The sequence below is a fragment of the Elaeis guineensis genome, chromosome 11, assembly GCF_000442705.2.
Source record: "Elaeis guineensis isolate ETL-2024a chromosome 11, EG11, whole genome shotgun sequence".
In the NCBI taxonomy this organism is placed as follows: domain Eukaryota; kingdom Viridiplantae; phylum Streptophyta; class Magnoliopsida; order Arecales; family Arecaceae; genus Elaeis; species Elaeis guineensis.
This window is the reverse complement of record NC_026003.2, coordinates 123867755-123894173: the sequence shown is the minus strand read 5'-3', so window position 1 is coordinate 123894173 and position 26419 is coordinate 123867755. Positions and strand designations below refer to the sequence as shown.

General features: G+C 45.7%; 1 protein-coding gene across 2 annotated transcripts; it reads left to right on the top strand.

Annotated features, from left to right (window-relative positions):
- The first annotated feature begins 2415 nt into the window (after positions 1-2415).
- Positions 2416-24706, top strand: LOC105054537 (actin-related protein 6). 2 transcript variants are annotated; one of them, XM_010936076.4, is made up of 7 exons: positions 2416-3170; positions 22169-22385; positions 22458-22521; positions 23647-23731; positions 23836-23886; positions 23961-24023; positions 24111-24706. In XM_010936076.4, exons 1-7 carry the CDS (start codon positions 2479-2481, stop codon positions 24142-24144), a joined length of 1206 nt encoding a protein of 401 aa, XP_010934378.2. In that variant the 5' UTR covers positions 2416-2478; the 3' UTR covers positions 24145-24706. The 2 variants fall into 2 exon arrangements, with proteins under 2 accessions (XP_010934378.2, XP_010934377.2); XM_010936075.4 differs by having other exon boundaries at positions 24100-24706.
- The last annotated feature ends 1713 nt before the right edge of the window (positions 24707-26419 follow it).

The following is a 26419-nucleotide window of genomic DNA, read 5'->3' as shown; positions in this document are numbered from 1 at the left end:
AACCCTAGGCCCTAAACCCTAAACCCTAAAAATCCTAAACCCTAAACCCTAAAAACCCTAAACCCTAAACCCTAAAACCCTAAATCCTAAATCCTAAAAATCCTAAACCCTAAACCCTAAATCCTAAACCCTAAAACCCTAAACCCTAAAATCCCTAAACCCTAAACCTTAAACCCTAAACCTTGAAACTCATATTAGTGTAGGTCCTTTAACCTATTTAAAGGGGAGGGCCTAACCATCGATAACTAATCTGATTTTTGTGCGATAAAATTAGAGAGAGACCACCTGTAGTTTGAGGAAGTTTTGTGCGACAAAGAAAGGTGGGAGGGGGCGCTAATACTCTTCCTATCGTGAAGACCTCTTGGTTTCTCCTCTTGGTGTGGGTCTTGGCATCCCTTCTTGGCGTGAAAGATCTTTCTTAAGACGTGGAGATTAGATTTCTATCAACTCTTGCTTTTCTTCTAAAGATTGACGTAAAGAAAATCATCCTTCTTTCTTATGGGGCTTGGTGTGCACGCGAAGTAGAGGACCTGCACTTTCAGGTCTCACAAGGTATCAGATTCAAGCAATCCTTGAGGATTTTGATCCCTATTCCGCTGTGTTTCAGATAACAATAAATATTATACTAACTTTTAGAATAGAAAAATTTTTAAATGCATCCTGTCGATTCAAACTTGAACCTAAACCCTAAAATCCTAAACCTTAAAACCCCTAAACCCTAAACCTTAAACCCTAAATCCTAAAACTCAGATTAGTGCAGGTCCTTTAATCTATTTAAAGGGGAGGGCCTAACCATCGGTAACTAATCTGATTTTTATGCGATAAAATTAGAGAGAGACCACCTGTAGTTAGAGGAAGTTTTTTACGGCAAAACAAGGTGGGAGGGGGCGCTAATACTCTTCCTATCGTGAAGACCTCTTGGTTCCTCTTCTTGGCATGGGTCTTGGCATCCCTTCTAGGCATGAAAGATCTTTCTTAAGACGTGGAGATTAGATCTCTACCAACTCTTGCTTTTCTTCTAAAGATTGATGCAAAGAAAATCATCCTTCTTTCCTACGGAGCTTGGTATGCATGCGAAGTAGAGAACCTACACTTTCAGATCTCGTAAGGTATCAGATTCAAACAACCCTTGAGGATTTTGATCCCTATTTCGCTGCGTTTCAGATAACGATAAATGTTATACTAACTTTTAGAATAGAAAAATTTTTAAATACATCCTGTCGATTGGAACTTGAATCGGATTTTTTTCTTCAAAAATAAGTAACAGTTCTAATTTACTATTCAGGCTGTTATGGCTTCTGAGCTATCATTGGAAAAAGAGAAAATCATGGATGCATGTTAGGTCATAAGTCGAGATAATCCAATTTAACCTCAAAATAAAAATCTAAATGGAGAAATTCCTCCACTTTCTTTGAGGCCTTGGTAGCCAGATATGCATGGCAATTCCTCTTTCAATCACTTAAAGCATTCATTAATTTTTTTAATCCTTTCCCTTAATATTCTACCTGACTTGATCCTATATTGATGGTTACTACACCTATTACTGTTATTACTACTCAAATCTTAAGAAGCTCCCAGCCTCTTATTTTAATCTCCAACTCAATTTAAAGCTTCTTACTGCCTGAAGCTTTGACTAGCTTAATGTGTTCTTCCACCACTACCTAAAGCTGCTCATGAGTGATAAAAACATTCTTCATGGTAGGGTTGGATGGGAGAAGGTAGCTCCTCTTGATAGTGATTGGTATTTCTAGTACCATAGGCATTTGTCTATGCCCTGCTGTTTTGGTTAGGAAACTAAAAATCTATTTGATTGTGCTTACATAGCAAACAAGTCAGGTCAGATGCAAATTGATTTAGAAAATCTTGAATCTAAACCTAATTTATGTATTAAATTGATTAAGATTCGAAAAGTAAAATTTAATCTAATTTAATCTATTTAATCTATTTAATAAATAGATAGCTTGCTTAATTTTTTAGTTTATTAATCTGTGTAATCTGTTGACATATATAACCTTTACAACCTATTAATCTATTAACCTATTTGATAAACAAATAATATGTTTAACCTGTTTATCCCTAACCAATCTGATTATTAAATAGATTAAATGAGTTAAACAAACGAAGAGGGTGCAACCTAACTCTGATCCAATTGTTAAATAGTTTAATCGGATCACCTTGGTGGTCTTATATTCAATTTGCAATAAATAGATTTAGGTTGGAGCTAAATAACTTTAGATCATATTTTACTTATCCTAATCATGTTTTCTTGGATACACATTGCTATTAGAATTTGTTTTCTAATGATGTACTGGAACTTTGCATCAGTTCACACAAAGCCAAAATCCAGCAACAATCACAATCGATGACGGGTTTATGAATAGGAATATAAATATAAATAGATAAATAAACAAAAACAACAAACAAGGGAGAGGATGGAAAGAAAGAGGGCTGCGGGGGGTTATCACAGCAGGCTCGGTGATGTCGTCGTCCGGCGTGGTGGTCCTGGACAATGGCGGCGGGCTCTGCAAGGCGGGGTTCGGCGGCGAGCGGGACCCGGCCGCGGTGGTCCCCAACTGCCTGGGCCGCTCCTCATCGTCCATCAGGAAGTGGCTGGTGGCCGACCAGTTGCTGGCTCCCGACGCCGACGTGACCTCCGTGTCGCTCCGGCGCCCCTTCGACCGCGGGTACCTGGTGAATCCGGAGCTCGAGCGGGAGGTGTGGGAGCGCCTCCTCCGCTCGCTCCTCCGCGTGGACCCTTCCCGCTCCTCGCTCCTCCTGGTGGAGCCCCTCTTCAGCCCGCCCGCCGTCCAGCGCGCCACCGACGAGCTCGTCTTCGAGGACCTGGGCTTCCGCGCCCTCTGCGTCGCCGACTCCCCGGCCCTCGTCCACCTCTACGAGGCCAGCCGGCGCCCGCCCGGGGGCGCCCAGTGCAGCCTGGTGGTGGACTGCGGCTTCTCCTTCACCCACGCGGCCCCCGTGGTGGACAACTTCACCCTCAACTACGGGGTCCGCCGCCTGGACCTCGGGGGAAAGGCCCTCACCAACTACCTCAAGGAGCTCGTCTCCTACCGTTCCGTCAACCTCATGGACGAGACCCTTATCATCGACGACGCCAAGGAGAAGCTCTGCTTGGTCTCCCTCGACGTCCCTCGCGACCTCCGCCTCGCCAGGTACGGATATTCCTTTTCTTTCTTCTCTCTTCCATTCGATCCGATCGGATCCTGTGATCTTCTTCCCTTCTTCGTCGTTGGAATGAGAAACTCCAGAAAGTCTTGGGCGATCCGACTCTAACCTTCGGATCAGGCGGATTGCTGCTAGGGTTTTGATCGATGTGCTTGCTTTTACATTTCCCGCCTATTTTGGGCTTTCTTGAAATTAGAAACCCCAGTATTTTCCTTCGAGGAGGCATCCACCCTCCATTTGATTTTCGTTTCCTTCCTGAACTCAGGTTCCATTCCGCAGGAAAGGAATCCGACGTCGTTGGCCCGCCTGCCTGATTTAGATTTACTAGGGTTTTGTCCGAAACCCCAATCTCGAGGGCTCGGGCGCCTCCTGAGGGAGACGGAGACGCCGGAGAGCGAGTAAGTCCATGGATTCGCTCGGTTTCTGTGACTCGTTTCTCAAACTGACCACATCCCTTGCTTGTTTAGGGCTGCATGGTATCGTCAATTATTGTTTGTCTCTCTGTGTGGTGCAAATTAATGAAATACCACAGGAGATTGATGTTGAAGATAGCACTTCAACAAAATTTCTGCTATTCCTTGCCTTTATTTTCACTCTTTTTTTGAAAGCAATATATCTTTGCTTCCAAAAGCTCTAAAAGTTTTCTAAATTCCCTCGGGATGTTTTTTTCTTTTATTTGGTAAAACTGGGGGAAAGCTTCTTGCTTCCTCCATTTCCATTCAAAAAAAGAGAAAAAAGGCTATGAAAGTTTTACAAACAAATTGGAAAAACAAAAGGGCTTCATCATTTGTGTTTTCCAGCCTAGCTCATTTTTATTCTTGGGTTTTTGAATACGAAGACAGAAAACAGAAGCAATGCCACAAAAGAATCTGTTCATGTTTTACTTCAACAGGGTTTCTAGTTCTGTGCAGACGTATCTCCTTCTTTCACCTTTTATCTCAGTCATGAATCTCTTTGATAACTCGCCATGGATCATCTAATGATACTTATGATGCTATAGGACACTTTAGTTATTCTGTGTTCTTTATGGTCTAAACTTCTACATGATTTTTCTTGTTTTAGTTTCCTTTTAATTCTTGCTCTTGATATTTGTAAGAACAACTACCAAAATGAATTAGGATTGACTGTAAGATAGGTATGCTTTAATAATAAAGTTTCCTACATCTCATATCATTTTTAGTTGCTTTTTCTGATGTATTGCACTGTTGACTTGAGCACATGCTGAGTGCTAGAACTAAATGTTGGTGCACTCATGGAATCCTCTTTTTTATCCCCAAATCAAAGCTTCAACTTTGTATAGGCTGTAGACTTATTAGCTTTATCTTTTCTCATAGCAAGGCCTTAAGCTTCTTTACTATCATGTTATATATGCAGTTATTTCTTTCCAATACAATTATTGTTATCATATTATTATACTTATGATCCTTCTCCTTTAACTTACTTCTTGCATGGCTACTGAAATTGGTAGATACATACATACAGACAGACAGACAGATAATCTTAAAATTATCATAATCAAGTTCAGGATCATGAGCTATATATCAAAGGATCCCTTCAGCTAGAAACCTAAGTATCCTTGCTTGCACATGCATACATATAATCTTAAAATGACCATAATCAAGTTCAGGATCATGAGCTATATATCAAAGGATCCCTTCAGCTAGAAACCTAGGTATCCTTGCTTGTCTCTAATTTTGGGCATTACTCTCCAACTCTAAGTATCCTTGCTAATGGTGGAATAGGTTCATCTAATTGAGCCATTCACAGACACCTTCCCTTAAATATAGGCATAAACATCTAGGAAGTAAGAAGCAGAATGAATATATCCTCTCATTTTATAGCAAAAGAGTTGCACTTAAATAAGTGAATCGAGAAAGGGATTTTTAATTCCATCAAACAACTCCAACTTCCAAAATGATCATGGGAACCATTTCAAGCCTATAAAATTTTCAACAAGACCTTGGCACTTTCTAAGATACAAAACTAGTTTAACCATTATACAATATTTTTAATGATGCTATGTGTTGGGTATAAAATACCTCCTAGCCGAAGTTCGTGACGGAAGTGACCCTCCGGGGATCCAACTGACTTTCGACCTCTGGCAATGTCTCTTCAAACCTCCCTAGCGGTCGAGCCTCCGCCACGCTTCCAAGTTTTGCCGACGGACAGGACTCCACCAGCATCGACCGGATTCATCGCGACGTCCGGACTCCTACGAGAGCCGGACCTCGCCCCCGACTCCAATTGCAGGACCGGATTCTTCGCGACGTCCGGACTCCTACGGGAGCCGGGTCTTGCCCACGACTCCACCTGCAGACTCTGCAATGGCTCCTACGGGAGCCGGACTCTGCCCACGACTCCACCTGCAGACTCTGCAATGGCTCCTACGGGAGCCGGACTCCGCCCACGACTCCAGCTGCCGACGTCGATCGGACTCCTACGGGAGCCAAGCTTCGTCCCCGACCCCGACTGCTAGAAGGCTTCACCTGGACTCCTACGGGAGCAGAGCTCCGCCCGCGACTTCACTTACAGGTAAACTCCGTCCGGACTCCTACGGGAGCCGGACTTCGTCCCTAACCTTGATTGCAGGTGGACTTCGACCGGACTCCTATGGGAACCGGGCTCCATCCCCAGCTCCGGCTACGGGTGGACTTCGACCGGACTCCTATGGGAGCCGAACTTCGTCCCCGACCCCGACTGCTGGAAGGCTTCACCCGAACTCCTACGGGAGTCGAGCTCCGCCCGCGACTTCACTTACAGGTAAACTCCGTCCGGACTCCTACGGGAGCCGGACTTCGTCCCTGACCTTGATTGCAGGTGGACTTCGACCGGACTCCTATGGGAGCCGGGCTCCATCCCCAGCTTCGGCTATGGGTGGACTTCGACCGGACTCCTACGGGAGCCAAACTTTGTCCCCGACTCCGACTGCTGGAAGGCTTCACCCGGACTCCTACGGGAGCCGAGCTTCGCCCGCGACTTCACTTACAGGTAAACTCCGTCCGGACTCCTACGGGAGCCGGACTTCGTCCCTGACCTTGATTGCAGGTGGACTTCGATCGGACTCCTATAGGAGCCGGGCTCCATCCCCAGCTTCGGCTACGGGTGGACTTCGACCGGACTCCTACGAGAGCCGAACTTCGTCCCCGACCCGACTGCTGGAAGGCTTCACTCGGACTCCTACGGGAGCCGAGCTTCGCCCGCGACTTCACTTACAGGTAAACTCCGTCCGGACTTCTACGGGAGCCGGACTTCGTCCCTGATCTTGATTGCAGGTGGACTTCACCCGGACTCTTACGGGAGCCGAGCTCCGCCCGCGACTTCACTTACAGGTAAACTCCGTCCGGACTCCTAAGGGAGCCGGACTTCGTCCCCAACCTCAACAGCTGGAAGGCTTCGTCTGGACTCCCATGGGAGTCGGGCTCCGTCCTCGACCCCGACTGTGGGAAGGCTCCGCCCGGGCTCCTACGGGAGCCGGACTCCGTCTTCTACTCCGACTGCAGGCAGACTTCGTTCGGACTTCTACGTGAGTCGAACTCCGTTTTCTATTTCGACGGCAGGAAGACCTCGTCCGAGCTCCTACAGGCGCCGGACTTCACTTCTGACTCCAACCGAACTTCGGCCGACAAGTCTGGACCCCCTGGCAGGCCACAGTAACGGACAACACTGCTCCACTTCCTGTGACGAGTCCCACGCGGCTCCATCACTCCCTGGCAGGCCACAATAATGGCTACGATTCTGCTCCACTCCCTGCAGTGGATCTTGTGCGGTTCCGCCACTCCCTGACGAGTCGCGACAACGGACGCCGCTCTACTCCCCGCAACTGATTCCACATGGCGTGCCATGATGACAGCCACGACTCCACCCGATTACTTTTCATGATAAACTCCTCCTGACCATGGGCAGCCCACTGCCAGACGGTTACAAACATCACTATCAGTTTGTTGCTCCCTCCGCCTATAAAAAGGGGATCCCAGATACGTTATTCTCTAAGATCTATCTTCTATCCTCAAAACTCTGCTAAAATTTTCGTTCGAGCACTCCATTCTTGTTGAGGCAGAAAACTGACTTGAGCGTCAGAGGGTCTTGCCGGAGCAACCCCACCTTCGGTTTAGACTTCTTTTGCAGGTCCCGACGGCGACCGCGACTCCCTCGACTCCAGCTTCTCCGGTGCAAGCGGATTTTTGCACCAACAGGATTGGCGCTAGAGGAAGGGGTCCTGAACCTTCGCAGTACCCTTGTTCTTAAAGGAGCGCTCAACGGAACCGCCTCTTGTCATTTTCTCCGACATCCGCTCCTCCTTCCCCCACTGGATCCTCGTCCGATGACTTCTCGCGAAGCATCCACACGGCGACCCACGGCCTCCGCGGTCAGATCTTAGGCTCCGGTCTCGCCTCTGGTTTCCCAAGCCCCACATCCTCCGGCAATGGTCGCTGGCATGCAGTGGTCGGACAATCGACTTCCGACGGATTTCGCCAACACCATCTCGGGAGGATCCCGGCAGGAAGCAACCAACGTACTGGCCGTACCCCCCAAGCAACAAAAGATTGAGGAGCCCATAGCTTTTACTGAAGAAGACGCTCAGGGAGTTCAGTTCCCTCATAACGACGCGGTTGTAGTTTCCTTGAATATAACAAATTACGACGTCCGTCGCATTCTCGTCGATAATGGAAGTTCGACCGACATTTTGTTCTATGACGCCTTTTCAAGAATGTCCATCCTTGACGGCCATTTGAGGCCGATTAGCTCCCCTCTGGTGGGGTTTACCGGCGACGCTGTCCTGGTGGAGGGAATAATAACTTTGACTGTGGCCGCAGGTCGATATCCAAGGCAATCCAGGGCTCTGGTGAATTTCCTGGTGGTGAAGGCACCGTCAGTCTACAACGCAATCCTCGGCCGATCTGGTCTCAATGCTCTCCGAGCCATCGTGTCAACCTACCATTTGAAGTTAAAATTTTCCACCAACCAGGGGATCGGAGAGGTCCGAGGAGATCAAGTCCTGGCCAGACACTGCTACAACATAGCCTTGCAAAGAAACGACTAATCTGACCCCTGTCCAATCGATGGACTGGATGCTCGCGATGACCTCACTGAAGAGGGGTGTTCCAATTGAAGATCTGGTACCGATCCCTTTGAACGACGGGAATGCGGAGCATGTGGCGATGATCGGCTCCAACCTGGGGGAGGAGGTGCGGACGTGTCTCATTGATTTTCTACGAAAGAATGCGGACGTTTTCGCTTGGGTTCCAGCAGACATGCCGGGGATTGACACGGAAGTCATGGAGCACCGCTTGGCCGTCGATCCAAAGCATCGGCTGACGAAAGAAAAAATCCGAGGTCATGCACCAGAGAGGCAGAAGGCGATAGCCGAGGAAGTGGACAAGCTCCTTAAAGTCGGATTCATTAGGGAAGTCAATTATCCTGATTGGATTTCCAACGTTGTCCTAGTCAAAAAAGCAAACGGCAAGTGGAGGATGTGCATAGACTTCAAAAAGCTAAATAAGGCCTGCCCAAAGGATAGCTACCCCCTTCCCAGAATCGATTAACTGGTGGACGCGACCTGGGCCATGAGCTCCTCACCTTCATGGATGCATTCTCCGGCTATAATCAAATCAGGATGGCACCGGAAGACGAAGCAAAGACCGCTTTCATTACTAATCGTGGTCTTTACTGTTACAGAGTCATGCTTTTCGGCCTAAAAAATGCAGGCGCAATCTACCAGCGGTTGGTGAACAAAATCTTCAAGGAGCAGATCGGCTGCAATATGGAGGTCTACGTGAACGACATGCTCGTAAAAAGCAAATCTTCCATGGATCACGTCGCCGACCTCGAGGAGACCTTCGACGCTCTCCGGAAATATAAAATGAAGCTGAACCCGACTAAATGCGCTTTCGGAGTAACCTCGGAAAAGTTCCTGGGCTTTATGGTGTCGGGGCGCGGGATTGAAGTCAATCCAGAAAAAATTCGCGCCATCCAGGAGATGGCCACCCCAAAGTCGATAAAAGAGGTTCAGCGCCTTACAGGGAGGGTAGCGGCCCTGAATCGCTTCGTCGCAAGGTCGGTCGAACGTTGCTTACCCTTCTTTCAAACCCTCAAGCAGCTGAAGAACTTCTGTTGGACCCCTGAGTGCCAACAGACGTTCGAAGAACTAAGGAGCTACCTCGGCTCACCCCCGCTGTTGGCAAAGTCGGAGCCTGGGGAGGAACTGTTTTTATACCTGGCGGTCTCTCTCATGGCTCTCGCGGCTGTCCTTATCAAAGAAGAAGCGAAAGTCCAACGGTCGATCTACTACGTCAGTCGCGCGTTGAGAGACGTCGAGACCAGGTATACCAAATTAAAAAAACTGACTTACGCCTTGTTGATTGCAGTCCGGAGGCTCCGACCCTACTTTCAAGGGCACACCGTAACGCTGCTCACCGACCAACCGATCAAGGCGATTTTGCACCGGGCGGATGCCTCCGGGAGGATGGCAAAATGGGCGATTGAGCTCACAGAATTCGACATCAACTATCGATCCAGACCAGCAGTGAAGATCCAAATATTGGCAGATTTCATAGTGGAGTGTACTATCCCAGAGGAGGCCGAACCTGAACAAGGCAAAATTGATGGCCTGAAGCCCCGATCGAACTCCCCCAAAGAAGAAGCAGATCCTTCTGATTGCTTTTGGGTCCTCTATGTGGACGGGCCTTCCAACATGTCAGGCGCAGGTGCGGGCCTGATCTTGATCAATCCGGAGGGAATCGTCGCGGAGTATGCTCTGCACTTTGGGTTTCCCGCAACGAACAACGGAGCGGAATATGAAGCTCTGATCGCAGGATTGAGGATCGCCAAAGAGCTGGAAATAGATCGGCTCCGGGTCCACAGCGACTCTCAACTAGTCGTGGGACAAGTCAACGGAAATTACGAAGCGCGGGAGGACAGCATGGCTAAATACCTTGAAAAGGTAAAGGAGCTCGTCCCCGCCTTCAGCAGCTTCAACATCAGACAGATTTCGAGGTTGGAAAATACCAGGGCCGACCTTCTCTCCAAGCTGACGATGTTGGCTCCGGTCGAATTGCTCAAAGGTGTTCTTTTTGAAATTCTAAAGTGCCCGAGTACAGAAGAATCGTGGCCCGTGATGAAAATTGACCACGAACCCAGCTGGATCGACCCACTGATAACCTATCTCAGAGATGGGGTTCTCCCCCAGGATGCAAAATAGGCTCGGAAGCTCATAAATCAAGCCTCCCGATACATCCTTTATGAGGGCAAGTTGTACAAGAGATCATACTCTTTGCCCCTTTTGAAATGTCTCCGGCCTTCAGAAGCTGACTACGCCTTGTGGGAGGTGCATGAAGGAATGTGCGGAAACCATTTGGGGGCTAGATCTTTATCCCACAAGTTGCTCCGCCAAGGATATTACTGGCCGACAATGCATCATGATTCGATTGAATATGTCAGAAAGTGTGATCGATGCCAGAAATATGTCAATATCCAGAGACAGCCCGTCATCGAGCTTACACCCTTGAGTGCCCCATGGTCTTTTGCGCAATGGGGGATGGACATTCTTGGCCCCTTTCCCATGGCGTCGGGGCAGAGGAAGTTCCTCCTTGTAGCGATCGACTACTTCACCAAATGGGTTGAGGCCGAACCACTAGCAAAAATCACAGAAGCAAAAGTACAAGATTTCGTCTGGAAGTCGATCGTATGCAGGTTCGGTCTGCCCAGGACCCTAATCACTGATAATGGGCGGCAATTTGCTGGAGCAAGATTCGCCGAATTCTGTGAAGATCTAAACATCTCCCACAACTTCACATCAGTAGCCCATCCTCAGGCGAACGGCGAAGCTGAGGTGACTAACAGAACCCTTCTGCAGGGGATCAAGACAAGGCTCGAGAAGGCGAAGGAAATTTGGGCGGACGAACTTTATCATGTGTTGTGGGCATATCGAACTACCCAAAGATTGCCCACAGGGGAGACCCCCTTTGCTTTAGCATTCGGAACGGAGGCCGTCATCCCAATTGAGCTTAAACTCCTGTCGGCACGAGTCGTGGCATTCGACGAACATCAAAATTTGCAAGGTCTTAAAGCCACCTCGACCTGCTGGAAGAAAGGCGGGAGGTAGCTCAGGTTCGAATGGCAGCCTACAGACAGAAAGTCGCTCGCTATTACAACTTCCGGGTCAAGAACAAAGTCTTTAGAGTAGGAGATCTAGTGCTTCGACGAGCCGCTGTCTCACAACCTCAGGATCGAGGGAAGCTCGCCCCGAACTGGGAAGGCCCGTATGAGGTCAAAGAAGTAGTCCGACCCGAACTTATTATCTTAAGGAGCTCGGAGGAGCAGACCTCCCGCGACCATGGAGCTCGAAAAACTTACGGATGTACTACCAATAACTTTATTTTAATTAAAAGTTGTATATCTACATGTCTCCCCCCTTGGCACTATCTTACATCGACAGGGCAGTCCAAACAAACTGTATCAGAAGCAGGAGGGGAACTTCGTCTCGACAAAGTCGAAGGCCCGTTTTCTTTAGACCGGATGGGGGGAGAGGTCCTGTAACGCCCATATGCGCCCCCACAGCCCTGTTAGGGACAGGAGGAGAACCTCGTCCTAACTTGATCAAAGTCGAAGGCCCGGTTCTCTTTAGATCGGATGGGGGGAGAGGCCCTGGAACGCCCATATGCGCTCCCACAGCCCTGTTAGGGACAGGAGGAGAACCTCGCCCTAACTTGAGCAAAGTCGAAGGCCCGGTTCTCTTTAGACCGGATGGGGGGAGAGGCCCTGCAACGCCCATATGCGCCCCACAGTCCTGTTAGGGACAGGAGGAGAACCTCGTCCTAACTCGAGCAAAGTCGAAGGCCCGGTTTTCTTTAGACCGGAAGGGGGGAAGGGTCCAGCAACGCCCATATGTACGCCTACAGCCGCGTTAGAGACAAGAGGAGGACCTCGTCCTAACCAGAGTTGAAACCCGTTACGACAGGAATAGGAAAAGAACCTCGTCCCGGCATCAATTAAAGTCTGGTCGTTCAAGACCAGAAGAGAAAAAGGGGGGACCTTCCCCAGCGGCCCCTTCGCAATAAAACTCCGTCCGGACTCCTACGGGAGTCGGACTTCGTCCTCGACTTCGACCGCCGGTAAACTCCGTCCGGACTCCCACGGGGGCCGGACTCTGCCTCCAACTTCAACTGCGGACAAACTCCATCCGGACTCCCATGGGAGCCAGACTTCGCCCCGACTTCGCTTACGGGAGCCGGACTCCCGTAGCCCTACCAAGAGCGGAGGAAAAATTCCAAACGAAAAAGAAAAAGGGAGGGGCTAAAAAGGAAGGCGATGGACCACGTCAGTGACGAATGGAAAACAAACAGCGTCGAAGACGCAGAGAACCCCATCTCGGTAAGGATTGGGGTTCTTATCAAGGACCCCAGCTCTCAAGGAAGCTCTCAGCACGAGCCCGAGATGAGACTTCCTTGGGGTGATGAAAGATCAGACCTCCGAGCCCGAGCCCTGATGGGGGGCACCAAACCCGAGCGGCCTCAGACAAATCTGCGGCCATGGATGAAAAAGACGGATCGATACGATGGCAATCGGGTACCTCCGAACGATGCGAAGGTCGAAAAGAAACTCGGCAAGCGATAATTCAACACGTGAGTATAAGAGGTAGCAGAAATTTTCCTTCTCATATTATTCATCCAATATACATTACAGAGCCATTAGTTGAAGGAGAAGGACAACTGAAAGGCGAGCTGACATGACCACTACCGGCAACCTATGGACGACGTCAAAAAAAAAAAAAAGAGAAAGAAGAAGAGAAGTAAAGAGAAGGGAATACAATAACAACAATGGTAAAGAAAGGAAGTTCGGCAGACAACAATTCGACGCAAAGCGCAAACGAAGTAACAAAATCTCCTTCTCATTTCTCGATGTACGTTACAAGACCCGGAGGGCCAGAAAAAGAAAACATTATTACAAGACTCGAAAGGGATACACCGGAGGCTACTCCGAGCTGTAGACTTCTCTTCCCGGTTCTATCCTTCCCAACAGCATTTTCCAGTACGTATGACAAGCCTCTCGGCTCTCGCCCCCCGCCTCATTCCGCTCCACCTCCGAAGTCCCAACCCTAGGGGGAAAAAGATGGGATAGATTCCAGGGGGCAGCAAGGGCAACGGCAGCGGCGATGACGACCTGTTTCATGAAGAACCGAAATTACCCCGGAGGCAGCGATGGCGCCGAAGACATGCGCCACCGCCATGTGCTTCATGACAACCACTGTCCTGGGTGTTCCGGTAAGGTCGGCATGCGCTACTTCCACCGTCCCCGCAACAAGTTCTGCTGCCCCACCGTCGGCACCGACCGCTTCTGGTCCCTCGGCCCCAACGGCATCAAGGATCCCGCCATGGCTTGTGACGAAGGCTCTGCCCCCTTGACCGGTGTCGCCCCGTTCGGCTACTTCGAAGTTCTCAGGCAGAACGTCTTCATCGGTTGTCCCCGTTATTAAACCCATATTGTTGAAGGAATTCTCCCTTGAGCCCCAGTTAAGGCGGCGGGAACCCTCAGCAGCAGTTTGACAACCGGAGAACTCGCAGACTGCTGTTCTCCTCCTCGCACTCTTCTTAGTCTGTGACATCATCTTGATATTGGCCTCTGGGGCGGAGGCCCTAGGGGGGAACCCCTTGGAGAGACTCGGGGGACCGGAAGCGGCGGAAAGCCGGTGGAGATGGCAAAGACCGACGAGAAAGGCGCTCGGAGTCGGAAGGGGCACCGATGGAGTGGCTGAGTGACTAAGCTCTCCGGCGAAAGAAGGATGTCGTGAAGCCCTTGGAGGAAAGGTGGGGGCTTAAATAGGCAACGGGGCCTGACGCAGTTATGGTGGCAGGTGTCCCTAGGCCAACCAATGCCCACCATGTGTCCCGCGTGTCCCACTTACCGCGACCTAGGGTTGACCGTTCGCGGACTTTCATGGCGCGACGCTTGGGATCACGTCCCGGTGGGAGTTCCGAAAAGACTCTTCGGGTCGCCCTAATCGGAAAAAGGCTCCAGCACGCGCGCATTAAATGCCAAAATATCTGAGGACGATCGCGCGCAGACGTCAAGGGAAGAACTTCGGCTGCGACAATCTTTCTGTACTTCATTCGAAATTCGAACTCGAAAGTAGGGGGACTGGTGTTGGGTATAAAATACCCCCCAGTCGAAGTTCGTGACGGAAGTGACCCTCCGGGGATCCAACTGACTTTCGACCTCTGGCAATGTCTCTTCAAACCTCCCTGGTGGCCGAGCCTCCGCCACGCTTCCAAGTTTTGTCGACGGGCAGGACCCCGCCAGCGTCGACCGGATTCATCGCGACGTCCGGACTCCTACGAGAGTCGGACCTCGCCCCCGACTCCAATTGCAGGATCGGATTCTTCGCGACGTTCGGACTCCTACGGGAGCCGGGTCTCGCCCACGACTCCGCCTGCAGACTTTGCAATGGCTCCTACGGGAGTCGGACTCCGCCCACGACTCCACCTGCAGACTCTGCAATGGCTCCTACGGGAGCCAGACTCCGCCCACGACTCCAGCTGCCGACGTCGACCGAACTCCTACAGGAGCCGAGCTTCGTCCTCGACCCCGACTGCTGGAAGGCTTCACTCGGACTCCTACGGGAGCGAGCTCCGCTCGCGACTTCACTTACAGGTAAACTCCGTCCGGACTTCTACGGGAGCCGGACTTCGTCCCTGACCTTGATTGCAGGTGGACTTCGACAGGACTCCTATGGGAGCCGGGCTCCATCCCCAGCTCCGGCTACGGGTGGACTTCGACCGGACTCCTACGGGAGCCAAACTTCGTCCCCGACCCCGACTGCTGGAAGGCTTCACCCGGACTTCTACGGGAGCCGAGCTCCGCCCGCGACTTCACTTACAGGTAAACTCCGTCCGGACTCCTACGGGAGCCGGACTTCGTCCCTGACCTTGATTGCAGGTGGACTTTGACCGGACTCCTATGGGAGCCGGGCTCCATCCCCAGCTCCGGCTATCGGTGGACTTCGACCGGACTCCTACGGGAGCGAACTTCGTCCCCGACCCCGACTGCTGGAAGGCTTCACCCGGACCCCTACGGGAGCTGAGCTCCGCCCGCGACTTCACTTACAGGTAAACTCCATCCGGACTCCTACGGGAGCTGGACTTCGTCCCTGACCTTGATTGCAGGTGGACTTCGACTGGACTCCTATGGGAGTTGGGCTCCATCCCCAGCTCCGGTTACGGGTGGACTTCGACCGGACTCCTACGGGAGCCGAACTTCGTCCCCGACCTCGACTGCTGGAAGGCTTCACCCGGGCTCCTACGGGAGCAGAGCTCCGTCCGCGACTTCACTTACAGGTAAACTCCGTCCGGACTCCTACGGGAGTCGGACTTCGTCCCTGATCTTGATTGCAGGTGGACTTTACCCGGACTCCTACGGGAGCCGAGCTCCGCCCGCGACTTCACTTACAGGTAAACTCCGTCCGGACTCCTACGGGAGCCGGACTTCGTCCCTGATCTTGATTGCAGGTGGACTTCACCCGGACTCCTACGGGAGTCGAGCTCCGCCCGCGACTTCACTTACAGGTAAACTCCGTCCGGACTCCTAAGGGAGTCGGACTTCGTCGCCAACCTCAACTGCTGGAAGGCTTCGCCCGGACTCCCATGGGAGCCGGGCTCCGTCCTCGACCCCAACTGTGGGAAGGCTCCGCCCGGGCTCCTACGGGAGCCGGACTCCGTCTTCTACTCCGACTGCAGGCAGACTTCGTCCGGACTCCTACGTGAGCCGAACTCCGTCTTCTATTTCGACGGCAGGAAGACCTCGTCCGAGCTCCTACAGGTGCCGGACTTCGCTTCCGACTCCAACCGAACTTCGGCCGACAAGTCTGGACCCCCTGACAGGCCACAGTAACGGACAGCACTGCTCCACTTCCTGTGACGGGTCCCACGCGGCTCCATCACTCCCTAGCAGGCCACAATAATGGCCACGATTCTGCTCCACTCCCTGCGGCGGATCCTGTGCGGTTCCGCCACTCTCTGACGAGTCACAACAACGGACGCCGCTCTACTCTCCGCAACTGATTCCACGTGGCGTGCCATGATGACAGCCACGACTCCACCCCATTACTCTTCATGATAAACTCCTCCTGACCATGGGCAGCCCACTGCCAGATGGTTACAAACATCACTGTCAGTCTGTTGCTCCCTCCGCCTATAAAAAGGAGATCCTAGATACGTTATTCTCTAAGCTCTATCTTCTATCCCCAAAACTCTGCTAAAATTTTCGTTCGAGCACTCCATTCTTGTTGAGGCAGAGAACTGACTTGAGCGTCGGAGGGTCTTGCCGGAGCAACCCCACCTCCGATTTAGACTTTTTTTGCCAGTTCCGGCGGCGACCGTGACTCCCTCGACTCCAGCTTCTCCGGCGCAAGCGGATTTTTGCACCAACACTATGTTTGACTAGACACATTAAGTAGTCTAACGAGTCAATAACTGAAGGGTTCATGCAGATTAGTAATCATAACAATAACCCTGTAGTGCTGAAGTAGTGTTCTGGATGAGATCTTAGTGGTATATCAGCTAGTGGACTTTCGAGTAATGGCTAGATTTTAGGTTGGCCATGTTGACATAGATTAGTTTGACATTATTTTTCTTATGGAAAGAATCTTGTTTTAATATCAATGAGACAATGACCGTCTTGGTTCATGTGTCAACTTGTTGATTCATGTCTCTTCTAGTTATTCTCTCTACGAGGTTCATTATCTTATTTATGAAGTTTGACACTGCACAAAGTGTCACTTTCTTGTGGACCAAAATATTAGTGTAAGCTAATCTCAAACTCCTTTTCCCACTCAAGAATATTCATATTAAAAATACATGATGTGTTTGGATTCAGCACATGTGTACATGTTAGTAAGCAGAAATTTCAGGGATGAGAAGGGTATAGCACTTTGGCACACACCATAGGAAACATATGTTAATGCATCATACTCCCATACTCTTAGTTGCCAGAGTCTTCCATGCACTTGCTTCGGAATCTTTCGAGATTTGATCCTATACCCGCTTCTTAAGTACTTTCTTGCTTAAAGAGTTTATAAAATATCTGCTTTCCTGAATGAAGATTCACATTTTGTTGCTCCTGATTTTGACAACTGTGGTCATACTTTATATGTCATGTGTTAGTTTTTTAGCTTTCTAGCATAGTAGAACTCCTATCTTGAGGGGTCTTATGTAGACCTGAGCAAATTTGGCCTAGCTTGCCTAGCCCAGTTTTGGTTAGGTTTGGGCAGAGGTTTCCAGCCCATCAATTTGGGCCAAATTGGGCTTAGAATTTGAGGTCTAACTAAAATTCAAGCCAGGGCCAAGCTTGCAAAAAGGTATATGGGCTTGGTTAACCTAAGCTGAAATAAAATTAATATGAAAAATACTGTATATTATTATATATATTAAAATATATAACTTTTATCTTAAAACCCATGTTGTCCTTTCGCTCATGAGGAGACCCTCTTCACCATCCCCTCTTCATCAACTTACCTACTTCATCTTTGTAAGAACCCTACACCCTTGCTGCCCTCCTCTCCGCCCTCCCTCTCCCCAAATTGTGGCTTACACAGGATTCAAGTACGCTGGAAATTTTCCCTTTTTCTTGCCATTGCAAAAATTCGATTTCTATTTCCTCTCTTGTTTGGATTTGATTTAGCCCTCCTGGCTATATCTACCTTGCTGCTGTTGAAACCTGTCAATAGCCTTGCGCCAGCTTTGCCTTTGGCACCTCTGAAATTAGGTTCCTAGGCTATTCCCTCTTCGCTCTCTCTTTCATTCTCTCTCTCCTCCTTTGTTTCTGGTGGAGCCTCATTACCATCTTTCGATCATTTTTTTCTGCCCCACCTCTTCAAATCATAATTGCGAAGACATCGATATGTCCTCCAGGTTCATGAGAATGTGTTGGGTTTGTAAGAGCATGGGTTTTAGCGGAAGAGTCCAGCTCAAACTAAAGACTTCAGGCCTAAGACTGTGCTAAGCTGGGTTTGGGGTAATGTTATAAGCCCTTACTATCAAGCTCAGGTCAGCTTGGCTTGGTCAAAGCTAAGTATAGACCTCCAGAATATATGTTTGAGGCCCAAGAGTTGCAAGAATTCATGAAAAATTAAAGAAAATCAACCATGATGCCACTCCATCCCCTAATTCTCATGCATAACTTTAAACCATGGAGTCTTTCAGTTCATGTACTTAACTCTAAAACCTGTAAATATCCTTTTCTTGCCATGCCTTGAGAGTTGCAAACACACCTTTTGGATCTAATTAACGAGACAATGCCACCCTACTTTGCAATACCAAAATGAATCTTGTAACACTTTTCCAAGCCTACCTTTCAACTCAAATCATCTTCTCAGAAAAAAAACAAACCCCATCTTAGTTCCTTACAAATGCCAATTCCCTTAAACCATGGGCTCTTTCCATTCCAAACCCATCGAGGTGTGGGATCCAGTCTTCTATCTCATCAACTGTTATGCCTCTGTATCATCTTCCTACTAGCCAAAATGCTGTAAAGGTGCCCATCTTTGTCTCTAGCTTAGTTTGGACTATAAACCCCAATCTCTTTGATTTTGAGATTGATTTGTATGTCAGATGTGTCATAGCATATGTATCTCTAGACCCTCCTCTAGAAGAAAATAGTAGACCTTCTAACAATGGAATCTCCTTGTATTTCATAAGAAAATCTCATGTTGTCATGTTTGAATTACAACAAGACCATTTTCTTTTATTCCATAGTGTGAGATGTAGAATCTTACTAGGGATCCAACTTTCTCAAGGATCTTTGTTGAATTGTTTTGGTGTTCTATTTCTTTATTTTTTAAATTTTTCTTTGATCTATACCTACAAACACACCCCAATTTCTCTTAGCCTGTACCTGGTTTACGAATAAGTGCTGAATAAGAGGTTTATCTAGCCAAACACCAAAAATATATTCATCTTTAACCAACATAACTTTATTTTGGTCGATGGGTGCATAACTATGTGAACTAGCATAAATCTATTCGGTGAAGGGAAACGGTATAATTTTATTCAACTTTTGGGAAATCTTTTGTTCATCTCCAATTGCCAAAAAGTTAGAAGTTATTCATGTTATTCAACTAAACAACATTTGCAGTTATTATAGTATATTCAAAGCATCAACCAAATAGAATTACAAACTTATTCATGTAAAAAGGGGATAAGTTGAATACAGACTATAGAGAAATAAAATAACTTATTCAATTTTCCCTATTTGTGAACCAAACTTGGCCTTAGTGCATGATATCACTAGTCATGGAGTCCTTTTGTCTCTTTTGGTAAGAACCTGTTTTCCTTCTCTTCCTTTCACATTTATTTTTTTTTCCATACACATAAGGTGATCTCTTTTTATAGGCTCACTCTAGTTTGTCAATCTTTATCCATCTATGCATTTATTTATTTATTTGCTTATGTTAAGCATTTATTTTTTAAAAACATGATATTAATTGTTTTATTCATATTATAAGTTATTTTAATGTTTTTTTTTTAAGATATAATATCGTTGCTTAATGCTTATACTTCCATACATAAAGGGGCATTGCTTTGAACTAACTAAATTCATTTCAACATTTAATTACAAAGAAATTGTCTTTTCATTAGGTATAACAATATTTCCTAAGGGCCTGTTTGGGTAATCTAGCAGGATTTTAGGCTGAATTTCCTTCGGGATTTGTAGACGGAGAAGTCCATTTGAGCATGACCTATATCAATCCAACCCCCAGCCTGAATCCTGTGGGAAGGACTTGAATGGGTCCTTAGAAGATGCCGGCTGGGTGAGGCAACATGCCCATTTTCTTCAGGATATTCCTACAATAATGTCCACCAGGCCCTAAATAGTTTCTTTATGTCCTTTTCTGTTGTGTGTGGTATTTAAGAGAAGCTAGGTTCTATTCGTTGGTCAGCCCTCATTCACGGGAATTGGTTTTCATTAATTGCATTGTTGTGTTTAATAAGTGAATGTTAAAATAATTATCACACCCTCTTTCTACTATTTGCATCAGTCTTACTGGGCATTGTGCTGCTTTGGTCCAAGGTGCTAGTTGTTGCTTACAGGAGCTAAATTTTCTTTCATTCTTCTTCTTCTTCTTTTTATTGTTATTTTTGTTGTCTTGGCATCTTTAAATACTTTCTTGTATGAACATTATTTTGATGTTTATCGTTTAGTGTTATTGGTGTACAATGTGCTTTAATGATGCTCTTTTAATAGAATACTTGTTTTTGGAATAGATGTACAAGTATTATATGAGATCTGCATGCTATTGGTGTGATGATATATAATTGCTTAATTAGCTCTTTATATAGTCTTTTTCCTCATTTATCATCCTTCTTCCTATGCATTATTCAAATATATATCTTAATTTTAGGGCTTGTTTGGTTTGTGGGAAGAAAGTTTTCTTGTTGGAATATTTTTTTTGGGAAGCTAATTCCTAGAAATATGATGTATGGGAAAGTGGTTTTTGCATGTTTGGTTGATCATGGGAAAGTGATATATTCTAGAGTGCTTAATATTTGGTTGAGCATTTACTTTCCTAGAAAAGTGGTGTCAAGTACTTATTATATCCTTAATAAAGAAAAAAATCTTACCCCATTTTATTCTTGGCTTTGAGATCTCTTTTGGAGAAAAAATATCCAAATTTCCTTTCCATGGGAAAGTCAAAAACCCATGTTCTATATGGATTTTTCTTCTCCATGAAATATGAGAAGTTTATTTTCATGGGAATGCCACTTTCCAATCTTTCTCCTTTGAAAACTCTAAACAAGAGGGATTCTTCATTTTTCTGTTGACCACACTCTCCCCCCTTCTATTGCCATCAACCAAATGAATGCTCAAATGTCTTCTTATAATGGTTTCTGTCACAACTGAATATGTCTGAGTGTGTGTGCCCCCCCCCCCCCCCCCCTCCCAAGACCTGAGAGAGAGAGAGAGAGAGAGAGAGAGAGCCTGTCACAACTGTTCCAGATCAGTCCCTGAATTTGTCTGCTGAATATGAAGACAAAAATCCGATATAGCAGAGATTCTCTGGATGAAGTTGCTAATTCTTGTGGTTGGTCCATGCATGAGATATGCTAATTTGGTCATAACATGACCGGTTATGTTTGTATTATTATCTTAGATGAGGTGCCATCAGATTCAGTATTTCTTTGACAAAAGGCAAGAAATTATTCAATCAGGTTGGATATACAGCTGTAGAAGAAAATGTTTAATGCCTTGAGGCTTCAAATTTATGCTAGCTGATATAGCTGGCTATCTATCAAATCAATTTATTTTTCATATTCATGATTAGTCATGTTGTTACATCCTTTTTGTGTACCTGCAGTGGGAAATATGAGTAAAACAAGCTCTCAAATGAGGATATTAACATGTTCTAATTGACATAGCTGGACAATAAATGGTGTATATCCACATAAATCACTAGACCTGATATTCCCTGTCATGCTATGGAGCGAAGGGAAAGATCAGATTGTCTCTCCAAAGGTCCAAGGACAATTATCTTTCTCATGATAATTAGCTTTTTGATGTCAGCTTCAAATAGTACTGTTCGCTTCTAATGTCCTGTTTAAGATTGTTCTATTGGTTAGTGTCATGTGGATATTGGTTTTTAGAAATTATTGACACAAGATGCCCGAACACTCGTTATATTAACATGGTAACCTTCGAAGCTTCATATATTAAAAACCTGACATATTTCAGCTTATTGAGGAAAACAACCTTTTTCTATGTCATCTCAACATTTCATTCTTCTAGCAAAAATTTTAATGTGCAACATCACCTCTTTTCTTGATTTTGTTTGTGCAAAGAAGGAACTGGTCCAATTTGTTCTCATTATATAGATATATTCATACAAACAAACGCTTGGACATGCATGTTTATAATCATGGCTGGTTTCTGTTTTAAGGTTGTGATATAACTTTGTGCTTTTAGCAAATCTGACTGCATTCCATGTCTACTGTTTCTCTAGGAGATCTGGAAAAGACAACCCCTTCAGGTGCACATATGTTCTCCCTGATGGTATTACACATACAAAAGGCTATGTCAAAGATTTGGAGGAAGCACACAAGTATCTTTTTCTGCCAGATGGAAGCTCAACTGCACAATGTGGCCTGAAGGAAGTAATAGAATTTCAGGACGATACAGAGAAACCTGAGGATCGAAGGAGAATAGACTTGACAAAAAATGTAGCATCTACAACTGCTTTGGCAAAAGAAATCATCTAGTTTTGCCATCTAAGGAACTCTTCTCCTGTGCAGGAGTTCAACTTGACTAATGAGCGTTTTCTTGTACCTGAGATGCTCTTCTGTCCTGCTGATTTGGGTTTGTATTACTTCAAGCTATGGAGAGTACATACCATTCTAGTTAGCCTCTGCTGAAAACTTCCATATTTGGTGGATATATCTAACCACACTTGGGCTTCCACCATTACAAGCATGCTACAAAATGATTGGATTGTACTGACGATGTGGCAGAGCCTCATCATCAGTTGGTGACTTTCCCCTTGCAAGTGCTGGTCTATGCTACCAGAAGCCTACTATAAATAAAATATATCAGTAAATATATAAAGTATTGTAAATCTAAATCATTTTTCATGTGTTAATTGTTTCATTTAACTAATTGCACTGTTCCCTTAATACTCTGTTGCCAAGCAAGAACTCTGTGGCCTGAACCTTGTCGAAATGCTGACAGCCACAAGTGCTTTTGTGGTTGCATGTTCAAAGCTAAATCAGATACCATAATTAGCTGGGAATCAAATGGAAAATGATCTGTTGCTATTTAGGGACACGAGATCAAGAAAAATATAGCTAAACTCATAGAAGATTAGAATTCCATGTGCATTGATTTTGTAGTTTCATGATAGTTATGTAAGCATGAGAACTATGCAGTAATTGCATGTTAAGATAATCTGACTGCAGTACTATATTGTGGCATAGATAGCACATATATACATACACACATATATATACACACACACTTGTCATTTGGCAAGCAATGCACTAAAAAGTGAAACAAGAACACAAAAAAAGTGCATTGCATTACCCAAATACCAAAAATATCTCCTTGCATGTATAACTATCTAATGCAAGGCACAGAGCTAATTCTGTCATTTACAGGTAGGGACAACGAAGCTGGTATGTACACAAACACACAAACAACCATACAGAGATATATGCCAAGAGCTTTGTGCCCATGTTTTATTAACTAATGTTTATGCACTTGGTTATTTTTTAGGCATGCCATGGCTTTGCTGCTGATATGAGTTTTTAAAGCGCTTCAATGTGTACATAAACACAATGTACAGAGATACATACTAAGGCTTTGTGCACATGTTTTATTAATCATGCTGTTTGTGCACTCAGCTACTTTTTAAGGCATGCTATGGCTCTGCTGTTGATGAGAGTTTTTAAAGCGTTTCATGTAGAATCCTTGTCTGGATCTTTACAGGTATGAATCAAGCTGGACTAGCTGAATGCATTGTTCGTGCTATTAGTTCATGCCATCCTCATCTTCATCCTGTGCTTTTTGAGAGGTAATCATATTTTGTAACATTTTGTGCAAAAATTTATCGTTTGTATAGTTAAAGAGATCTGTCTTATCTATGAGCTACCTATGTGCGGCCTTCTCCTTTTGCAGCATCATATTGACTGGTGGAAGCACATTGTTTCCTCGATTTGCAGAACGACTGTAAGCTTTTTTATCACTACTTGACATGATGCAGAGGTATGCCATTCTTTGATATCTTGTTTTTCTAATGACAGAGAAAGGGAGCTTCGGCCTCTTGTACCTGATAATTATCAAGTGAAGATTACTACTCAAGAAGAGTATGGCTGATTTATATTGAGCTTTCCCTCAGATCCATTTCTATTTTCTCTTTGATACTTATATGCCATCAATCAGTCCTATTTTAGGTGTATGGAGGGGTGGGTCGCTTTTGGCATCTAGCCCTGATTTTGAATCAATGTGCATTACAAAGTCAGAGTATGAAGAGATAGGATCAATCCGCTGTCGACGCCGTTTTTTTCGCTGAATATCTGATTAGGAAGGTTTGGATGCCAGGAGATGAAGAGGTAGGATCAACCCGGTGTCAATGCCCTTTTTTTCATTGAATATCTGATTAGGAAGGCTTGGCTGCCAAGAGCTATACCTGTCATCAAGTAGAAAACCATTAAATAGAAGGCAAGCTCGAAGTTCATATAATGTCATCTTTACCTGAAACAAGTGCAACGCTATCTGTAGTTTAAGAGGCCCTTGCTGTCTCATATAGCCGCTAATTACTTTTGTGACCACCTACCCCTATTGTATGACTGGATGGGTAGCAGGGTCCTTGGGCAAAGTTGTGGTCTCATCCTGTATTTTGCTTTATACACTGCTATTACTTTGGTATGGCGGTTGTCCGAATTGCTGGCAGTGCTAATGCACTCATCAAGCTGGTCCAAACTCCGGTTTGAAGTGCCATATATAATAATGGATGCGGTTGGCTATAAGCGCCAACGAATTTTCTTTATTTGGCATAATCCTTGACAGGGCTATCTGGATGCTTGGTTATGATTGTGGGATTAAAATATAGTATGTATGGGGTATGGAAGTAGTGCCTCGAAATTCTAGAGTAATTAAATCTATTTTTTTCATGCTTCAAAACTCCGGTTCATTGGTGGATGAGTGTTCCAGTTTTTTGTTTTTTTATTTATTTTATTTTATTTAAATTAGAACCTTCTATTTTCAAGTACATTTGTTTTTCATGGGACATTAAAGCTTTTAGCTTTTGAGTTGCTATTTGTGGTTCTTTATGCAATGGTATGCCTGAGTAAACAGTTTATCCCATAAAAACTTCCTAGAACATGTGGGACGCTAATCCAACAATTAATAATAACATGAACAAATACATGCGTGTAAAATATGCTCGCTCTTTAAACTTGTAATTTGACTGCATTAAGTTTTGCCAAACGTGGAACAAATGTATTTCATTGTGTAAGCTCCACAAAAACGCCGAGAGGCTTGAAAAAAACAATCAGATAATCATATGCATCTTGAAAGAAATTCATAAATTAAAATTCGTGCAATGTTTTTTCAAGTAAAACAAGACCATCTGGTCTAACTAGAGTCATAGACGCATCACCAAAACAAATAGAATTTATTGCTACTGAATATTTTAAAATCCATTTTACATTATATTCACAGAAATCAATGCTATAACTCCATTTCATGTGTAAGTGCATGTTGTTTCAACCATCAATAAAAGCGCATTTCTGTATAAGAACCTACTTCTTTGGTGTCATATCGACAAATAAAACCAAATGCATCATCATCAATATGTCAAAAACTATTCTCCTTTTCGAAACTGAACTCGTTATCCCTTTTGGAAGAGCTAATATAATCCTTAAATCCTAAACCCTACACCCTAGATCCTAAATCCTTACCCCAAAATCTCTGAACCTCAAAACCTTGAACCTTAGAACCAAAATACTAAATATCAAACCTTGGACACCAAATCCTTAACATCGGACTCTAATCCCTAAACCCTATGCGCTAAGACCCACACCCTAAATGTTGAGTCCTAAATCCTAAACCTTAAAACCTAAGCAATAAACCCTAAATTGTAATCTATAAATCCTAAACTCTAAACACTAAACACTGAACCCTAAATCCCAACTCGAAACTCTAAATCTTAAACCTCAACCCCAAATCCTAAACCTCAAACCCCAACCCCAAACCTTAAACCTTATATTTCGAAATCCTAAATTGCAAACCCCTAAACCCAAGCCCTAAGCACTAAAGCCCCAACCCCCTAAGCCCTAAACGCCTGAACATTAGAACCCCCCAAACCCTAAAAAGTCTAAATCCTAGACTCTAAACCCCTAAACCATTAACACCTAAACCCTTGACCCCTAAACCTTGAACCTTTAACATTGAACCTTGATTTCTAAATGCTTAATCCTAAACCTTGAACCCTAACTACTATATCCTTTGCCCTAATCCATAAACCCTAGCTCCCTAAACCCTAATCCTTAAGCACTGAATCCTAAGCCCTAATCCCAAAGATCAAATGTGAAAGCCCAAAGCCCAAATTTCATATTGTAAAGCCCTAAGCCCCAAGCCCAAAGGCCTAAGCCCATAGCCCTCAACCTTGAACCCTCAATCCTGAATGCGGAACCCTAAACCCTAAAATTTTGAATTCTGAAACCCAAACCCCAAAACTCAGTCCTCGAACCTGGACCCG